The sequence below is a fragment of the Bubalus kerabau genome, chromosome 7 (genome assembly GCF_029407905.1).
Source record: "Bubalus kerabau isolate K-KA32 ecotype Philippines breed swamp buffalo chromosome 7, PCC_UOA_SB_1v2, whole genome shotgun sequence".
Lineage (NCBI taxonomy): Eukaryota > Metazoa > Chordata > Mammalia > Artiodactyla > Bovidae > Bubalus > Bubalus kerabau.
In genome coordinates, this window is record NC_073630.1 from 96,767,173 (window position 1) to 96,784,386 (window position 17,214).

Below are 17,214 nucleotides of genomic sequence, written 5' to 3' on the forward strand. Positions count from 1 at the left end.
CAAGAGGCAGGTCAGGTGGTCTGGTATTCCCATCTCTTTCAGAATTTTCCACAGTTTATTGTGATCCACACAGTCAAAGGCTTTGGCATAGTCAATAAAGCAGAAATAGATGCTTTTCTGGAACTCTCTTGCTTTTTCCATGATCCAGCGGATGTTGGCAATTTGATCTCTGCCTTTTCTAAAACCAGCTTGAACATCAGGAAGTTCACGGTTCACATATTGCTGAAGCCTGGCTTGGAGAATTTTGAGCATTACTTTACTAGCCTGTGAGATGAGTGCAATTGTGCGGTAGTTTGAGCGTTCTTTGGCATTGCCTTTCTTTGGGACTGGAATGAAAACTGACCTTTTCCAGTCCTGTGGCCACTGCTGAGTTTTCCAACTTTGCTGGCATATTGAGTGCAGCACTTTCATAGCATCATCTTTCAGGATTTGGAATAGCTCAACTGGAATTCCATCACCTCCATTAGCTTTGTTCGTAGTGATGCTTTCTAAGGCCACTTGACTTCATATTCCAGGATGTCTGGCTCTAGGTCAGGTATAAGCCTTGTACAAAACCAAGAAGAGGTGGCCATAACTCAGCCTGGGAAGGGAAGAAGTATGCTTCATCAATGAATAGAGCCTGAGCCGAAATCTTAATTAAAAAAAAAAACAAAACACAACCAAAAAGTTACCTAGGTGATATGTACAGGACGTTCCAGAGGGGACAGAATGAACAAAGGCATGGAAGTGAGAAACCAGGTATGTGTACGGGGGTGGGGGTGGGGGTCGGAGTCGGGGTCGGCGGGTGGGCTGTTGGCAGGGCTTTAAAGCCAGGGAGGTAGGCGGACGCCAGAAGGGAGCTCGAGGTAGTCGTGAGAGGGTTTTATTTAAACTGGAAAGTGTTACAATTCGTGATCAGATTTGTTTTAGATAAGCCACACCGTCAGCTGTGACGTAATGGAAAGGATGCTGATTTCCTACCCCACCCCCCGCCCCCGCCCCCGCCCCCGCCCCCAGTCAGAATAACCTGTGCGTAGGGCTTGGGTCTGCCATTTTAAAGCTAGAAGTGTTATATAAATTTGTCGTCCTGTTAGTCGATTGAGCCTAACGGCATGGTTTGTCAGCAGGGGGAACATGGAAAGTTGCTTAATGTTCAGATTACCTTAAAAACACGCTGATCCTGCGATGAGTGAAAAAGAATTTGTCAGTGAGTGGGACACAGCCTGGCTAATTTTTAAAAAGTCTTTACAAGGCTGGAAATATGGTGCTGAGAGTTGGTGAGATTCTCCAGATTTTCTGCTTTTCGTATTCTCCTGGGTACTCTCACAATTTATTAAAATGATCGTTCTAAGTACGCTTGTAGAATCAAATAAATTAAGTAAAAAGGAATAAAATAGTTGGAGCATCGCCAACAGGACCGCACTTTCCAGGAAGGGCAGATTTTCCCTGAAGGAGGTTGAACCGTCGAACCGGAACCACGAACACAGGCCCCTACGCAGCACGAAGGACTGACGAGAACATCGCCACGGGGCACCCTGCTGTCCGCCCTCCCCTGCCCCCCTTCTTGTCGGCTCGAAAGTCTACTTTGGTTCCCGCCCCTTTCCTCTTGCGCTTTCGAATCCCTTCCCCCTCCGCCATTTCCGGATGGGAACCCTTTGTAAATTTCTTTCACGTTGAAGCGTGGGACCAATTTCGTCAACACAATCCGGAGTGGTTAACATGGCGGCGGCCGTAAGATGCTTCGGTAGAGGTAAAACAGAGGGTCAGCTGGGCTTGCGGGGAAAAATAGTTCTGGCGCGGGGTCTTCTGTGGCTGCGCAGTGCAAGCCGGACACTCCAACGTGCGGGGTCTGCACTGGGGGCTTGATAAGTCTATTAGGTCGCTCGCTCAGTCGTGTCCGACTCTTTGCGACCCCGTGGACCGTAGCCCACCAGGCTCCTCCGTCCGTGGGATTCTCCAGGTATGAATACTGGAGTGGGTTGCCATTCCCTTCTCCAGGGGATCTTCCCAACCCAGGGATCGAACCCAGGACTCCCGCATTGGAGGCAGACGCTTTAACCTCTGAGCTACCAGGGAACCCAGGGGGCTTGATAAACCTCTACTTTTTCTTGGCTCTAAGTTCTCCACAGGGTCGTTGCTACTCAAAAGCTACCTCATAGAGGTTTTCACTCCTTTCTGGAGCTGTCCACCCTAGGACTGGAGTGGGAGGGGGTTGTAGATGGACATCCTTCCAGCCGCCGTAGGGAAGGAGTCAGAGACACAGTTTTGTCTCCGATGCTGGAGATGTGGGCTGCGGGGACGGGGGAGGAAAGGAGTTAGAATCAAAGGTTATCATTCTCTCCTTGCCACGTATTCTTCTCATGGCTCTCAGGATGCCTTACTCTCTTAATTTCCTTTTTATCTCACTTGTCGTTTGTCACATTACTTTGCTGGTTCGTCTTCCTATTTCCAATCTCTTACCTTGGAATGCCTCAGGAGCCAGGATTCTCCATCCTTCAACCTCATGTCTTTGTATCTGAATTCACTCCTTTGGTGATCTCGTCCAAGTTGTGTGGTTTGACTATTGTCTGTATCTTAATGGTTCTCAAAATTATCTACAATAAGTACTTGAACTGTAGATTTCTAAACTACTCTCTATTCTAGATCTCCAATTGTATATCTAATCAGCATCTAACTAGAATCAAACTCATTGTCATGACCTGGAGTCTTACCCATCTCATTTGATGGTAACTTCATCCTTTAAGTTGCCCAGACACAAAACCTCAGAATATTCTTGACTCCCGCTCTTTTTCCTCACACTTCACATTAAGTAGTTGGCAGATCCTTTTGGTTTTACTCTCAAAATAAATCCAGAATCTGGCTTCTTCTCACTACTTCACTGAAACGACCTTGCAGGCCATTGTCACCCCTGACTTAGATTTCTCTACAATCTACCCTCAACAAGTAGTCAGATTGGTTCTTTAAGAACATAAATCAAATCACATTGCTCCTATGATCAGAATTCTCAAAACCTCCCCATTTTTCTAAGTCTTAAGTCTTTAGAATAACCATTAGCTGTGCTGTCCATTTTGTTATCCGTGATTGAGCACTTTAAATGTGGCTAATCCGAATGAGTGTGTTAAACGTGTTAGATTTTGAGGATGTGGTACCAAAAGAGGTAAAATATCTCAATAATTTTTTTATATTAAAAACGTTGAAATAATATTTTGGCTATTGGTTGTAATAAAATATGTTAATTTTTATTATTAATTAACTTCATTTTTGTGGGTTTTTTACCCTTTTAAAAATTGTGGCTATTAAAAAATTATTCCTGTGGCTTACATTATACCTCTGTTTGACAGCACCGACCTAGGGTCTTCCACGTCATTTGGTGCCTGCCTTCTCCTCCCTCCACTCACCCAGTTTAGCACCCTGAGCTCTTTTTTCTCTTCTTTACTCATTGTACTCACAGCAGCTTTTTTGTTCCATAAACACACCAAAAACATTCCTTTGTTGGGAGGACTTTTTCTCTCAAGTGGAATGGGCCTGGAACACTTTTTCTAGGTATTTGCATTACTGACTTTCTCAATTGTTTCAAGCCTTTGCTCAAATGTTACCTTTTTAAAGGGGCCTACCTTAACCTTCTTATTTAAAATTACAACTAACTTTCCCCTTGATTCTCAATTCCTTTTACCCAGAGGGTTTCCCACTGAAGTGCAAAAGTGAAAGACTTGCTCATTTGTCTCCACTCTTTGTGACCCCATGGACTGTAGCCTGCCAGGCTCCTCTGTCCATGGGATTCTCCAGGCAAGAATACTGGAGTGGGTAATCATTCCCTTCTTCAGGAGATCTTCCTGACCCAGCGATTGAACTCAGGTCTCCTGTATTGCAGGCAGATTCTTTACTGTCTGAGCCACTAGGGAAGCCTCAGGGTTTCCCATTACTGCTGCCATATTATGTTTATTAGTATTGCTTCTCCTTACTATCATGTAAGCTCCATGAGCAAAAGGGTTTTGTTCGTTTTGTTTATGAAATACTTAAAGCAGGGATAGCACATTGTTTCATTGGCATAATTATTGTCCAATAAATGATGAATGAATACATGGATCTTCAACAAAATGCCACTCCTCTTGCATACGTTGTAAATTCAAGCTAGTTTTAGAAAAGGCAGAGGGACTAGAGATCAAATTGCCAACATTTGCTGGATCATTGAAAAAGCAAGAGAGTTCCAGAAAAACATCTATTTCTTCTTTATTGACTATGCCAAAGCCTTTGACTGTGTGGATCACAATAAACTGTGGAAAATTTTGAAAGAGATGGGAATATCAGACCACCTGACCTGCCTCTTGAGAAACCTGTATGCAGGTCAGGAAGCAACAGTTAGAACTGGACATGGAACAACAGACTGGTTCCAAATAGGAAAAGGAGTTCGTCAAGGCTGCATATTGTCACCCTGCTTATTTAACTTATATGCGGAGTACATCATGAGAAACGGTGGGTTGCAGGAAACACAAGCTGGAATCAAGATTGCTGGGAGAAATATTAATAACCTCAGATATGCAGATGACACCACCCTTATGGCAGAAAGTGAAGAACTAAAGAGTCTCTTGATGAAAGTAAAAGAGGAGAGGGAAAAAGTTGGCTTAAAAGTCAACATTCAGAAAACTAAGATCATGGCATCTGGTCCCATCACTTCCTGGCAAATAGATGGGTAAACAGTGTCGGACTTTATTTTTTTGGGCTCCCAAATCACTGCAGATGGTGATTACAGCCATGAAATTAAAAGACGCTTACTCCTTGGAAGGAAAGTTATGACCAACCTAGATAGCATATTCAAAAGCAGAGACATTACTTTGTCAACAAAGGTCCACCTAGTCAAGGCTATGGCTTTTCCTGTGGTCATGTATGGATGTGAGAGTTGGATTATAAAGAAAGCTGAGTGCTGAAGAATTGATGCTTTTGAACTGTGGTGTTGGAGAAGACTCTTGAAAGTCCCTTGGACTGCAAGGAGATTTAACCATTCCATCCTAAAGGAAATCAGTCCTTGGTGTTCATTGGAAGGACTGATGTTGAAGCTGAAACTCCAGTACTTTGGCTACCTCATGCGAAGAGCTGACTCATTTGAAAAGACCCTGATGTTGGGAAAGATTGAAGGCAGGGGGAGAAGGGGACGACAGAGGATGAGATGGTTAGATGGCATCACGCACTCAATGGACATGAGCTTGGGTAAACGCTGGGAGTTGGTGATGGCCAGGGAGGCCTGATGTGCTGCAGTTCACGGTGTCACAAAGAGTCAGACACGATTGAGCGACTGAACTGAACTGAATGAATAATGCTTAAAGTAATTTGAATCCAGGTTTTGCTCTCATTAGCTCACATTTCCTTCTTTCGTTAAAGAGATATTTCTTGTGTTTTCATTTGCAAAAACACTGGGTTTTGTGTTAGGAACACAATAGTGAACAAGTTATATACATTCTTTGGCCATGGTGCTTATCTATTGAGAAGCAGACATTAACTGGATTGTTCTTTCCATAATTATAGATGTCCTAAGTGCTGTGAAGGAAAAGTACAAGTTGTAAGAGTGCATGTGAGAAACCTTAGTTGATTCTGAGCCTTTAGGGAAGACTTTTCTGAAGGAATAGCTTAAGTAGAGTCCCTGAAAGATCACTCGATAGTTATGAATTAGCTTTGGGAAGTGGGGAGTGCAAAGTAGTAGACGAGAATGTCACAGAAGGAGGGAAGATTATGTTTGAAAGTCTGAAGGTTGTAGAAAACACGGTGTGTTCAAGTAACTCAAAGGAGGCAGTGTACTTGAAGTGCAGAAAGCCTAAGAGAGTGGTGTTAGATGAAGCTGCCTAGATAGGTTAGAGGTAGCTCACGGAGGACCTTGTTAAGTCTTTACTTTATTTGAAGAAACATCCAAGTGTTGTAAGGATATGTGATTTCATTTTTAAGTCATCCCTCTTGGTAGGAGGAGGAAAAGAAATGAAGAGGGCCAAAGACAGAATAGTTTGAAGTCTGTTGCAGTGTTTGATGTAGTAGATGATGGTGGCCTGCACTGGTGCTTATGGTGGGAAGGCAAGGACTAGATGAAGGAGATCTCTTGGGGAAAACAAGGATTATAGAGTTAGGTTGAGAAGTCCTGGGGATCTCTAACCTTTCAGTATCCTGTGTAAGAGAATCAGCTAGCAAAGGTGATGGATTAATTTCCATCTTACTGCTGTGGGGTAGGGGTGGGGATGACTTTTGAGAATGAATGCAGATTTAGTTAGGTTCATAAGTAGTGGAGGAAATTCGGAGAGCGTCTGCTTTCTCTGAAGTAGCAAGTGAGGTTTTCTGCTGAGAGGAAAAGAAATATATTAAAGGAATATAATAAAACGCTACAGATAGATAAACTGATTACAGAGGAATTGAAAATACAGATAAGTTCTAATAGTGCTGTTTCTCTGTTGTTCAGTCACTAAGTCGTGTCCAGCTCTTTTCCAACCCCATGTACTGGGGCCCGCCAGGCCCCTCTGTCTATGGAATTTCCCAGGCAAGAATACTAGAGTGGATCGCCATTTCCTTCTGCAGGGGATCTTCCTGACCCAGGGATCAAACCCATGTTTCCTGCATTGGCAGGAGAACCACCAGGAAAATCAACAATGCTATTTAAGTAGTGGTGTTTTTGTAATTTGGTTTTTTCCTTAGTCTGAGGCAGTTTGATACCTGTTGAAAATTTTAATTTCTGGTTGTCATGACTGGGGATTCTTGAAAGTAGTGGTTGATTATTTTATAGCAGGTTGCAATTGATGCAAGAGAATTATTATTATTTTGAGGATCCTGCCAAGGTTGTCGGGTTTTTGCTTAATACAGTTAGAATTATTTTTTTGAAGTGTTTGCCAAATCGTAAGTGGATAATTGCTCTTCCTTCACTTACAATATGTGATTTTTCAAGATAGCCGGCTTTAAAAATGTGGGGGATCTCCTCCTAGACAGTTGCGTACCAGCATAGCCCACACAATTTGAGATTCTGAAGGGCAGGAACTGGATCTCATTAGTCTATTTCTCTTTTTTTCCCCTACCAATTAAAGCCCTTTGTGCCACAAAGAATTCCCAGTAATAAACAGGTCTCCTAGACTGTCTCAGATGTCATTTCCATACACTCATAGAATTCACAGTTTAGGTGGTTTTCCTGTACTTGTTGCTTTGTTGTGGGATATTAGAGATGAAATTGAGTTGTTAGGCATGGGATGCCATTTGAGCTAATAATGAGGGGAAGGCCAGGGCAGGATCTGGAGCTGGTGCATCCCAGTCAAATGTCACATTAAATGTAAAGACCCTAAGGCAGGAGTTAACCTGAGGGACTGGAGGGATTCAGGGATCTGAAAGAAAGATCAGAGTGAGGAGGTTAGAGAGGGGTTTGGAGTGATAGGCAGGGACAAGCTCACATAGGGGCTGGTAGACCACAGTGAGGACGTGGGCGCTCCTTTGCAAGCACAGCGCTCTGCACTTGGAGGCGTAACTCACGAAATAAATTCATTTGATGTGTAGACAGGTCTCTAGTTTACATGCACTTAGTTTAGCTGTTGAATGGATTTTAAGATTCTGGATTTTAACAGTCATTTTACATGAAAACTTAGTTGTGGAGTGCCAATTTAAAAAATGGAGTTTAAGTGAATTCAGCAGAAGATATAGATGATCAAACATGAAAGCATACTCAACCTAACTCTTAAGGAAAATGCAGATTAATACAACTCCGTATACCATCTTTCTTCTGCTAGATTGACAAAAGACCAAAACATTTGGTGACAGACTGTGATGGCATGAGTGTATGGAAATAGGTAGCCTTTTCATTGTTGGTGACTGTGTGCATGGCACTGTTATTGCAGAGAGCAGTATTTATCAGAATTGCAAATGCTCATATCTTTTGACCCAGCACATTTCCATCTTGAAATTTATCCTGTAAAATACTTACTTGTGTGCAAAATGGTGTTTGTACAAGGTCATTCATTCCCTGCAGGATTGTTGATAATAGCAAAATATTGTAAATGACCTAATGGCTGGTCACTGGTTAAATCATGATACAACCCCACAGTGTCGTACTTTGCAGCTCTAAAAACATAGTCTTTATGAAGTGATGTGAAATTATTGCTGTAATATTTACATATGAATGTACCGTTATGAAAGGTATACATGAGATTATATATATGTGTGTAGATATATATACATCTCTTATAAATAGGCGTGTATATCTATATCTGCGTGTGAAAATGGGCTCTATCTAATACCTTTACATGAAAAAGCAAGGTGTAGAACAGTGAGTGGGCTTCCCAGGTGGCTCAGTGGTCAAAAATCCACCTGCCAGTGTAGGAGATGCAGGAGACATGTGTTTGATCCCTGGGTCGAGAAGATCCCCTGGAGGGAAGAAATGGCAACCCACTCCAGTATTCTTTCCTGGAGAATCCCATGGACAGAGGAGCCTGGGGAGCTATAGTCCACGGGGCTGCAAAGAGTTGGATATGACTGAGCACGCACACAGACCTGTGACGGGCCATCTGACTACTCCTTAAGCAGGGCTGTAAAATGATATCTTACTGTGGTTGGAATTAATATTTACCTGCTTGCTAATGAGAGTGTACATTTTTCCATATAATAATTCATCATTTGTATTTCCTTTTCAGTTAGAAATCGATTCATCTCTTTTGTTTATTTTTCAGTTGGGTTGATCTTACATATTCTGGGTGTTAATTCTTAGGCCAGTGTGTGTGTTACTATTCTCCCAGTTTTTGGCTTGTCTTTCATTTTCAAGTATCTTTTGATAAACAAATGTTCTTTTTTAAAAATTTATTTATTTTAATTGAAGGCTAATTACTTTGCAATATTGTGGTGGTTTTTGCCATACGTTGACATGAATCAGCCTTGGGTATACATGTGTTCCCCATCCTGAACCCCCGCTCCCACCTCCCTTCCCATCTCATCCCTCGGTCATCCCAGTGCACCAGCCCTGAGCACCCTGTCTCATGCATCGAACCTGGACTGGCGATCTGTTTCACATATGATAATATACATGTTTCAGTGCTATCCTCTCAAATCATCCCACCCTCGTCTTCTCACACAGAGCCCAAAGGCTGTTATTTACATCTGTGTCTCTTTTGCTGTTTCATATATAGGATCATCGTTACCATCTTTCTAAATTCCATATATATGCGTCAGTATACTGTATTGGTGTTTTTCTTTCTGACTTACTTCACTCTGTATAATAGGCTCCAGATAAACAAGTGTCCTTAACACTAACAGAGTCACTTTTTAGTGCTTTTGGGTTTTGTTTGTGAAATTGTTCCCTCCTCAAAGGTTGTAAAGATTACTTTCCTGTGTTCTGGAAGTCTTTTAAATTTTGCCACTCACATATAAGTCCTTAGTCCATCTAGATTTGATTGTGTGTGTAATGTATGAGATAGGGATGTAAATACACTCTTTTCCCTATTGATAATCACTTGTCTTAGCGCCACTTACTGCATTCTTTGCCCAGTGATTTGCGATAACATCTCTACCATATTTCCATATCCATATGTGCATAGGTCTGTTGCTGGGCTGTTTATTGTTTCATTAGTCTGTTTTTCTATGCTTGTACCAATATCAAAGTGCCCTAATTACCATAGCTTCATACCAAGTCTTAACTTCTGGTAAGGCAGTTCCCTTTACTTTGTTCTTATCCTTCAGAAGTAATTGGGCAACTTGAATGCATTATCTGTGTGAAATTATTTTTTTTTTTCCAACTATTACTTTATTTATATTACTATGCTTAAGTTACATGGAAAAGACAACCAAGCAGTTCTGCCCCATATCAGGAAAAGTTTCCAATCAACACCAATTATGTGGTGACAAATAACTAGGAATGGTGACATCTTTGGGTCAAGACTGACAAGGAAGAATGGGCTCTGATGCTACGGTTCATCTCCAACAAGAATATGGCACAATGGCCAGCACAAGCAATACTAACACTGAACCTTTAGCGCTGGTCACAAATTCGGATCTCTTCTCTGAAGCTAGCAAATCAAGTGAAATAACTGGGTTTTTTAAAAAAAGTCTTAAAATGAAGCCCAAATAAATTTAAAAACCATGCTCTTGACACATTTTCCTTTCAAAATTGACATAAAATACTTTTCACTCTTAATAGCCCAGATTTTTTTCCTCACATAGCCCACCATGTAGCTGCAGATAGACTATTCTGCCTCAAGATGTAAACACAGGGGAAAAAAAAAATGGCATCTGCATAATATTCTCTCTACACACTGCTGTTGGATGGAAAATAGAAAATTAAAAAAAAAAGGAAAGAAAGGAAGGTTCCATCATAGATTCTCACAACCTCTTATTCCGCAGTTCATGAATCCGACTCTGATGCTAAGGTGACTGTGTATGCAAGTAGATTTTTGTTTTCAGTGAAGGAGACCTGGGAAAAGATGGATTTCTCTCTTTTTCTTCAAGAGTTATCAGATGGTACATGCTCCTCAAAGCCCTCACTTTCTCGAACTAGAGCGCGTTCCAGGATCACACGACCTTCCTTATAACGCTGGCTGTCTTCAGGGCAAACTCATAGATCCATCCCAGTTTGCTATTGCAGTTTTTGCAGCTCACATCTCGAACCATATGGCGGCCAGTGAGCATGACCCGATCTTGAACTTCACTATACTGTAGGTTAACGACCTTGTTAAAAAGAAATGCTCTGCCAGTGGCGCCTGTGAACCGAGTAGAGATGAGTTCTGAACGGTTGGTCAGGATCGTATCACAGTTTGCACAGGAAAACAGACGGGTACCACCGATATGATCAAGGAAAATCCTGCCCATTTTTATAGCTGAAGCTCTAAAAACCTCGAGCGGCTGTGAAGTCGGCGGCCGCCTGCGGCTCTTCGCTTCTCAGCTGGGGCTATCTGTGTGAAATTAAATAAATAAAATTTAAGAAAAGTTCAGGATACATATACATAATCCATAAAGATAGAGCTAACATATTCTGTTGAGTCCAAACTAGATTCAGTTAAAAATAAATGAGGACACAGTTCTTCAATTAGATTTGTTTACTTGGCTTTCATTTCAAGAACAGCAGTTTCCATTTTTACACTTTTTAAAGATTGTGGTTAACAGTCACAAAATCTGGAATATTTTTGTTTTAGAAAACATGGAGAATGTAAAAACTATGAATGTAATGATGAATATTAATATTTTATATTTTTTTCTTTTAAGTCTTGATACATCATCAAAGGTGTAGTCTTGCCACGGTGACTTCTCAGACGTCTCTTTATCCTTGTTCCATATACGTTCCAGTGCACAACAGACATTTTGCAGCCGCTGCGAAGTAAGTATTTTATATCTTGGTTATTTCGTTTGCTACCATTTCAGTCTTTGATTAGAAAACATTGTGCTTGGTTCCTTAAAGATGTACAAGGACATATAGTTGTAAAAGTTTAACATCTCTGCTTCTTTGCCTGATAGTTCTGAAGGAGAGATATGACTAATTATAATAATACTTCATATGTATTGTTGAACACTGACATTCAATAACTAACTTAATCTCTACAGCAACTTTTTGAGGAAACCATTGTTATTATGTACTTTTTTAGAGGCGGAGAGCAAGGCACCAGTAGATTATTGTAACTTGCCCAGGGTCACAGAGCTAGTAAGTGTCAGAGCTAGGATTTTGTGACATAAGAAGTGTTTAAATTGGTCTCTGTCACCAAATCCTGTCTCACAGGTCCTAAAATCCTTGTGATCTCCTGAGTCATAGGGGTGCTGCTGCTGCTGCTAAGTTGCTTCAGTCGTGTCCGACTCTGTGTGATCCCATAGACGGCAGCCCACCAGGCTCCACCGTCCCTGGGATATTCCAGGCAAGAACACTGGAGTGGGTTGCCATTTCCTTCTCCAATGCATGAAAGTGAAAAGTGAAAGTGAAGTCGCTCAGTCGTGTCCGACTTTTAGCGACCGCATGGACTGCAGCCCACCAGGCTTCTCCTTCCATGGATTTTCCAGGCAAGAGTACTGGAGTGGGGTGCCATCGCCTTCGGAGAGCAGTTTTCAAAAATACCTGGCCTTTGGCCCAGTTCCTGATACAGAGCTCCTAAAACCCTTAATATTTCCTAGGTCATAGGCATGTCTCTTTGTCTAGTCAGGCATCTCTTGGTGGACTCCTGAAGGGGGACTGGTCACTATAAAGACCAAGCTAAGATTAGAAGCTTGGAACTTCCAGCCCTGCCTTCCATCCTCCAGGGAGGAGAGAGGGGCTAGAGATTGAATTCATAATTGATCATGCCTCCATGATGAAGCCTGCATAAAAATCCCAGAGCTGTGGGGTTTGGAGAGCTTCTGGGTTGCCGAACTCATCCAGCTTAGTGCATCTGGTGCTTCATCCAGATAGATGGTGTCAGAACCGTGTTGAATTGCCAGCTGTCTGGCTCGTATTGGGTAACTGGAGGTTGTGAGGGACATATCCACACATTTAGTGTCAGAATTGTGAGTAGAGGAAAGCAATTTCATATCTAACTATACTTCTTGTGTGCATCTTACTTCCTTGTTTCTAACTGGAGATTGTTTCAGATGGAGCTTTCAGTATTTTTCTTTTAATTGAGATTAAAATCAACATATAAAATTATGTTAGTTTCAGGTATGTGACATAATGATTTTTTTTATTTATTTTTTTATTGAAGGATAATTGCTTTACAGAATTTTGTTGTTTTCTGTAAAACCTCAACATGAATCAGCAATTGGTATACATATATCTCCTCCCTTTTGAACCTCCCTCCCATCTCCCTCCCCTTCCCACCCCTCTAGGTTGATACAGAGCCCCTGTTTGAGTTTCCTGAGCCATACAGCACATTCCTGTTGGCTATCTGTTTTACATGTGGTAATGTAGGTTTCCATGTTACTCTTTCCATACATCTCACCCTCTCCTCGGAGAAGGTAATAATGGCACCCCACTCCAGTCCTCTTGCCTGGAAAATCCTATGGATGGAGGAGCCTGGTAGGCTGCAGTCCATAGGGTTGCTAAGAGTCGGATACGACTGAGTGACTTCACTTTCACTTTTCACTTTCATGCATTGGAGAAGGAAATGGCAACCCACTCCAGTGTTCTTGCCTGGAGAATCCCAGGGATGGTAGAGCCTGGTGGGCTGCTGTCTATGGGGTCACACAGAGTCGGACACAACTGAAGTGACTTCGCAGCAGCAGCAGCACCCTCTCTTCCCCTCTCTCCATGTCAATAAATCTGTTCTCTATGTTTCTCCACTACTGTTCTGTAAATAAATTCTTCAGTATTATTTTTCTAGATTCTGTATATATGCAATAGAATACAATATTTATCTTTCTCTTTCTGACTCACTTCACTCTGTATAATAAGTTCTAGGTTCATCCACCTCATCAAAACTGACTCAAATGCATTCCTTTTTGACATAATGATTTAATGTTTGTCTGTATTGGGAAATACTCACCACAAGAAGTCTAGTTACCATCCATCACCATACAGAGTTACAGATTTTTTTTCCTTGTGATGAGAACTTTAGAGATTTACTCTCAGATCAGATCAGTCGCTCAGTCGCGTCCGACTCTTTGTGACCCTATGAATCGCAGCACGCCAAGCCTCCCTGTCCATCACCAACTCCCGGAGTTCACTCAGACTCACGTCCATCGAGTCAGTGATGCTATCCAGCCATCTCATCCTCTGTCGTCCCCTTCTCCTCCTGCCCCCAATCCCTCCCAGCATCAGAGTCTTTTCCAATGAATCAACTCTTTGCATGAGGTGGCCAAAGTACTGGAGTTTCAGCTTTAGCATCATTCCTTCCAAAGAAATCCCAGGGCTGATCTTCAGAATGGACTGGTTGGATCTCCTTGCAGTCCAAGGGACTCTCAAGAGTCTTCTCCAACACCACAGTTCAAAAGCATCAATTCTTCGGTGCTCAGCCTTCTTCACAGTCCAACTCTCACATCCATACATGACCACAGGAAAAACCATAGCCTTGACTAGACGAACCTTTTTTGGCAAAGTAATGTCTCTGCTTTTGAATATGCTATCTAGGTTGGTCATAACTTTCCTTCCAAGGAGTAAGCATCTTTTAATTTCATGGCTGCAATCACCATCTGTAGTGATTTTGGAGCCCAGAAAAATAAAGTCTGACACTGTTTCCACTGTTTCCCCATCTATTTCCCATGAAGTGGTGGGACTGGTTGCCATGATCTTCGTTTTCTGAATGTTGAGCTTTAAGCCAACTTTGTCACTCTCCACTTTCACTTTCATCAAGAGGCTTTTGAGTTCGTTTTCACTTTCTGCCATAAGGGTGGTGTCATCTGCATATCTGAGGTTATTGATATTTCTCCTGGCAATCTTGATTCCAGCTTGTGTTTCTTCCAGTCCAGCGTTTCTCATGATGTACTCTGCATATAAGTTAAATAAGCAGGGTGACAATATACAGCCTTGACGAACTCCTTTTCCTATTTGGAACCAGTTTGTTGTTCCATGTCCAGTTCTGACTGTTGCTTCCTGACCTGCATACAGATTTCTCAAGAGGCAGATCAGGTGGTCTGGTATTCCCATCTCTTTCAGAATTTTCCACAGTTTATTGTGATTTACTCTCAGCGACTTTCAAATATACATTATAGTATTATTACATTATAGTCCATTATTACGTTATATAATTTTACATTGTAGTATTATTAATTATAGTCACCATGTTGTACATTACATCCCCATGACTTATTTTATGACTGGAAGTTTGTACCTTTTGACCACTTCACCTGTTTCACTTATACCCCATTCCCTGCCCTGGCTCTGGCAGCCGAAATCTGTTTCCTGCATCTGTAAGTTTGTTTTTTTTTCTTTTAAGGTTATACATATATGTGAAATCACATGGTATTTGTTTTTCTATCTGACTTAGTTCACTTAATATAAGAGAAAGGTCTATCTGTGTTTCACAAATGGCAAGATTTCATTCTTTTTATGGCTGAATAATATTCCTCTGTGTGTGTGTGTGACATTTTCTTTATGTATCCTTCCATTAGTGGACTCTTAGATTGTTTCCATGTCTTGATTATTGTATATATGGCTACAGTGAACATGGGTATAATATTTCATTGGGTCTGTGTTCCATAATTTTACTTAATCATTCCCCTATTGATATACATTTATCTTTCCAAAAGACATGTCTTTTGCTATTATAAATGATCCTGCATTGAAGGGTCATGTACATAGATCTTGCCAAGTATTATGAATATTTGTAGTGTGAACTCAGAAATAGAATTGAATCAAAAGTTATGTGCATTTATAATTTTCATAGGTAATACCAAATTGCCTTCATAGAAGTCCTGTATACAGTGTAATCAAAATTTTTGAATTTTGCCAATTTGATAGGTAATAAATAGTCACATCATGGCTTTAATTTTTATTTTATTATTTTTGAGGTTGTTTGTCTTTTTTTATCTGTTTAAGAACCATTTATGCTTTACTGTGAGTTTTCTATTTATATCCTATTCCCAGCTTTTTGCTGGTGATTAGTAGGAGGTCTTTATAAATTAGCACATATCTGCACTATAACTTTAATGTATTTTAACTGTTATAGTGGAGGAATGGACCAGGTGCTATGTGCTCACAGATGAAAGGTCATTTAATTCTTCCTAGAGTAGAATACGGCAGGAAGTATTTGAGCTGAGTCTTGAAAGATAGGATTTTGCAGGGAAATTGTGAGAAAGGTATTTCAGTGGTGCAGAGGCATGAAAGTAAATGACATGAATACAGGATGAAGAAAGAGGAGGCAGAAATGTTACTAGAAAGGAGACTTCCTTTGAGTCTGAATAGTACGTGGGTTCTTTTTGGTTGAGAATTTGAAAGAGTATTGGTTGTACCAACTTACATCCCTACCTAGTAGTGAGTGAAAGTGCCCTAATTTGTAACAACTCTGGAGATAGTCAGTCTTTATTTGTGTTTCTTCATTATATATCTGATTTGTACATTTTGCCCATTTTTCTTTTGAGCTGTTTGTCTTTTTTCTTTCTGTTTTGTGGAAGTATTTGTTTGTTAGGAACATAGCTTATTTTGAGAATATTTTTTCTTTAAATGTTATTTTCTTTTATCTTATAGAAATTTTTCATTTTATGTCTTCCCCATATTCTATTTCAGTACAACTTTAAAAGAGTTTTCCCTCACCTAAAAACTGTAGTATATGAAATATGCATGTTAAAAAATGTTAAAATGTTAAGTGTTAAAAAAAATGTGTTTTTTTTACTGTTAATTCAAAAACAACTATGAAAACTTATTGTGGCGAGCGGAGACCATTCTCCCTTACGTTGTGTGGCTTCTCTGTGGAGCACAGGCTCTCGGTGCGCAGGCTTCAGCAGCTGCAGCACGTGTGCTCAGCAGTCGTGGTGCGCAGCTTTATTGCTCCGTGGCATGTGGAGTCTTTTCAGACCAAGGATTGAAGTCATGTTTCCTGCATTGGCGGGCAAGAATTCTTGTCCACTGAGCCACCAGGAAAGTCCTAGCTGTGGTTTTAGTTTTTAATTTATTGGCTTTATAATATCCTAAAAAATAGTTTTTTCCTGGCTAATTTTTTATCATGGATCTGAGACAGGGTAGAGGAGCTTGAACTTGCTTCTCTCTTCTGTCTTGTCACTCTGAATCTCCTCTCTTCTCCATGGTTTGCCAGTGATGTCTCTGACTCTGGTTCTGCTTCTCTCTTGACAATAGATTCTTTTCCTTGCTTCTTTGGTTGCATCTCAGAATTTTTTATTGACCGCTAGATACTTTGTGTAGAATAGTTGAGGCTAAAATACATAGTATTTATGACTGGAACAGGACATACGTCTTCTGGCAAATGTTGTGTCAATCCCCTCAGAAGTTGAGCTGGAGACTGGTTTTGTTGTTGCTGTGGTTACCACCAGCAGCAGCATCAGATTTCCAGACTGTTACCTTGTGCTTAGGGTGAAGGCTGGGTTGCTGGAAGGTTTTTCCGCTCAGAGTTCCTGTTCCATGCTCAGTGTTGAGCCTTGGCTGTGCAGCTATGCCTCAGAAGGGGGCTGCTCTCCATACTCTGGCTTCTCTCCTAGTAGAAGACTGCTGTTGTTTATTGCTCAGTGCTTGTTAGGCTGGTGATAGGTATGGAAGGGATTCTCAGTTTCCAAAGCCAGCCTTTGTCTTAAGCAGGCCCAGTGTTGCTGGTCCTTGGGGATCATTTTCTCCATATTTCTCTCCTCTCCCCCCATGGCCTACATATGTTGAAGGCCTTGTGCCACAGTGTCTGG

General features: G+C 41.2%; 1 protein-coding gene and 1 pseudogene across 3 annotated transcripts in view; one reads left to right on the forward strand and one right to left on the reverse strand.

The window, feature by feature from the left end:
- Positions 1-1,099: 1,099 nt before the first annotated feature.
- Positions 1,100-17,214, forward strand: part of MRPL1 (mitochondrial ribosomal protein L1) — a 73,500-nt gene continuing 57,385 nt past the window's right edge. The window contains exons 1-2 of one of the 3 annotated variants that reach the window (XM_055588879.1): positions 1,100-1,256; positions 11,179-11,290. In XM_055588879.1, coding sequence (XP_055444854.1) covers positions 1,241-1,256; positions 11,179-11,290 — 128 coding nt within the window. In that variant the 5' untranslated portion in view covers positions 1,100-1,240. Of the gene's footprint in view, positions 1,257-1,430; positions 1,730-11,178; positions 11,291-17,214 lie in introns of those variants that run through there. The other 2 variants (XM_055588880.1, XM_055588877.1) reach the window with 2 other exon arrangements.
- LOC129658017 (protein yippee-like 5) lies at positions 10,368-10,857 on the reverse strand (annotated as a pseudogene).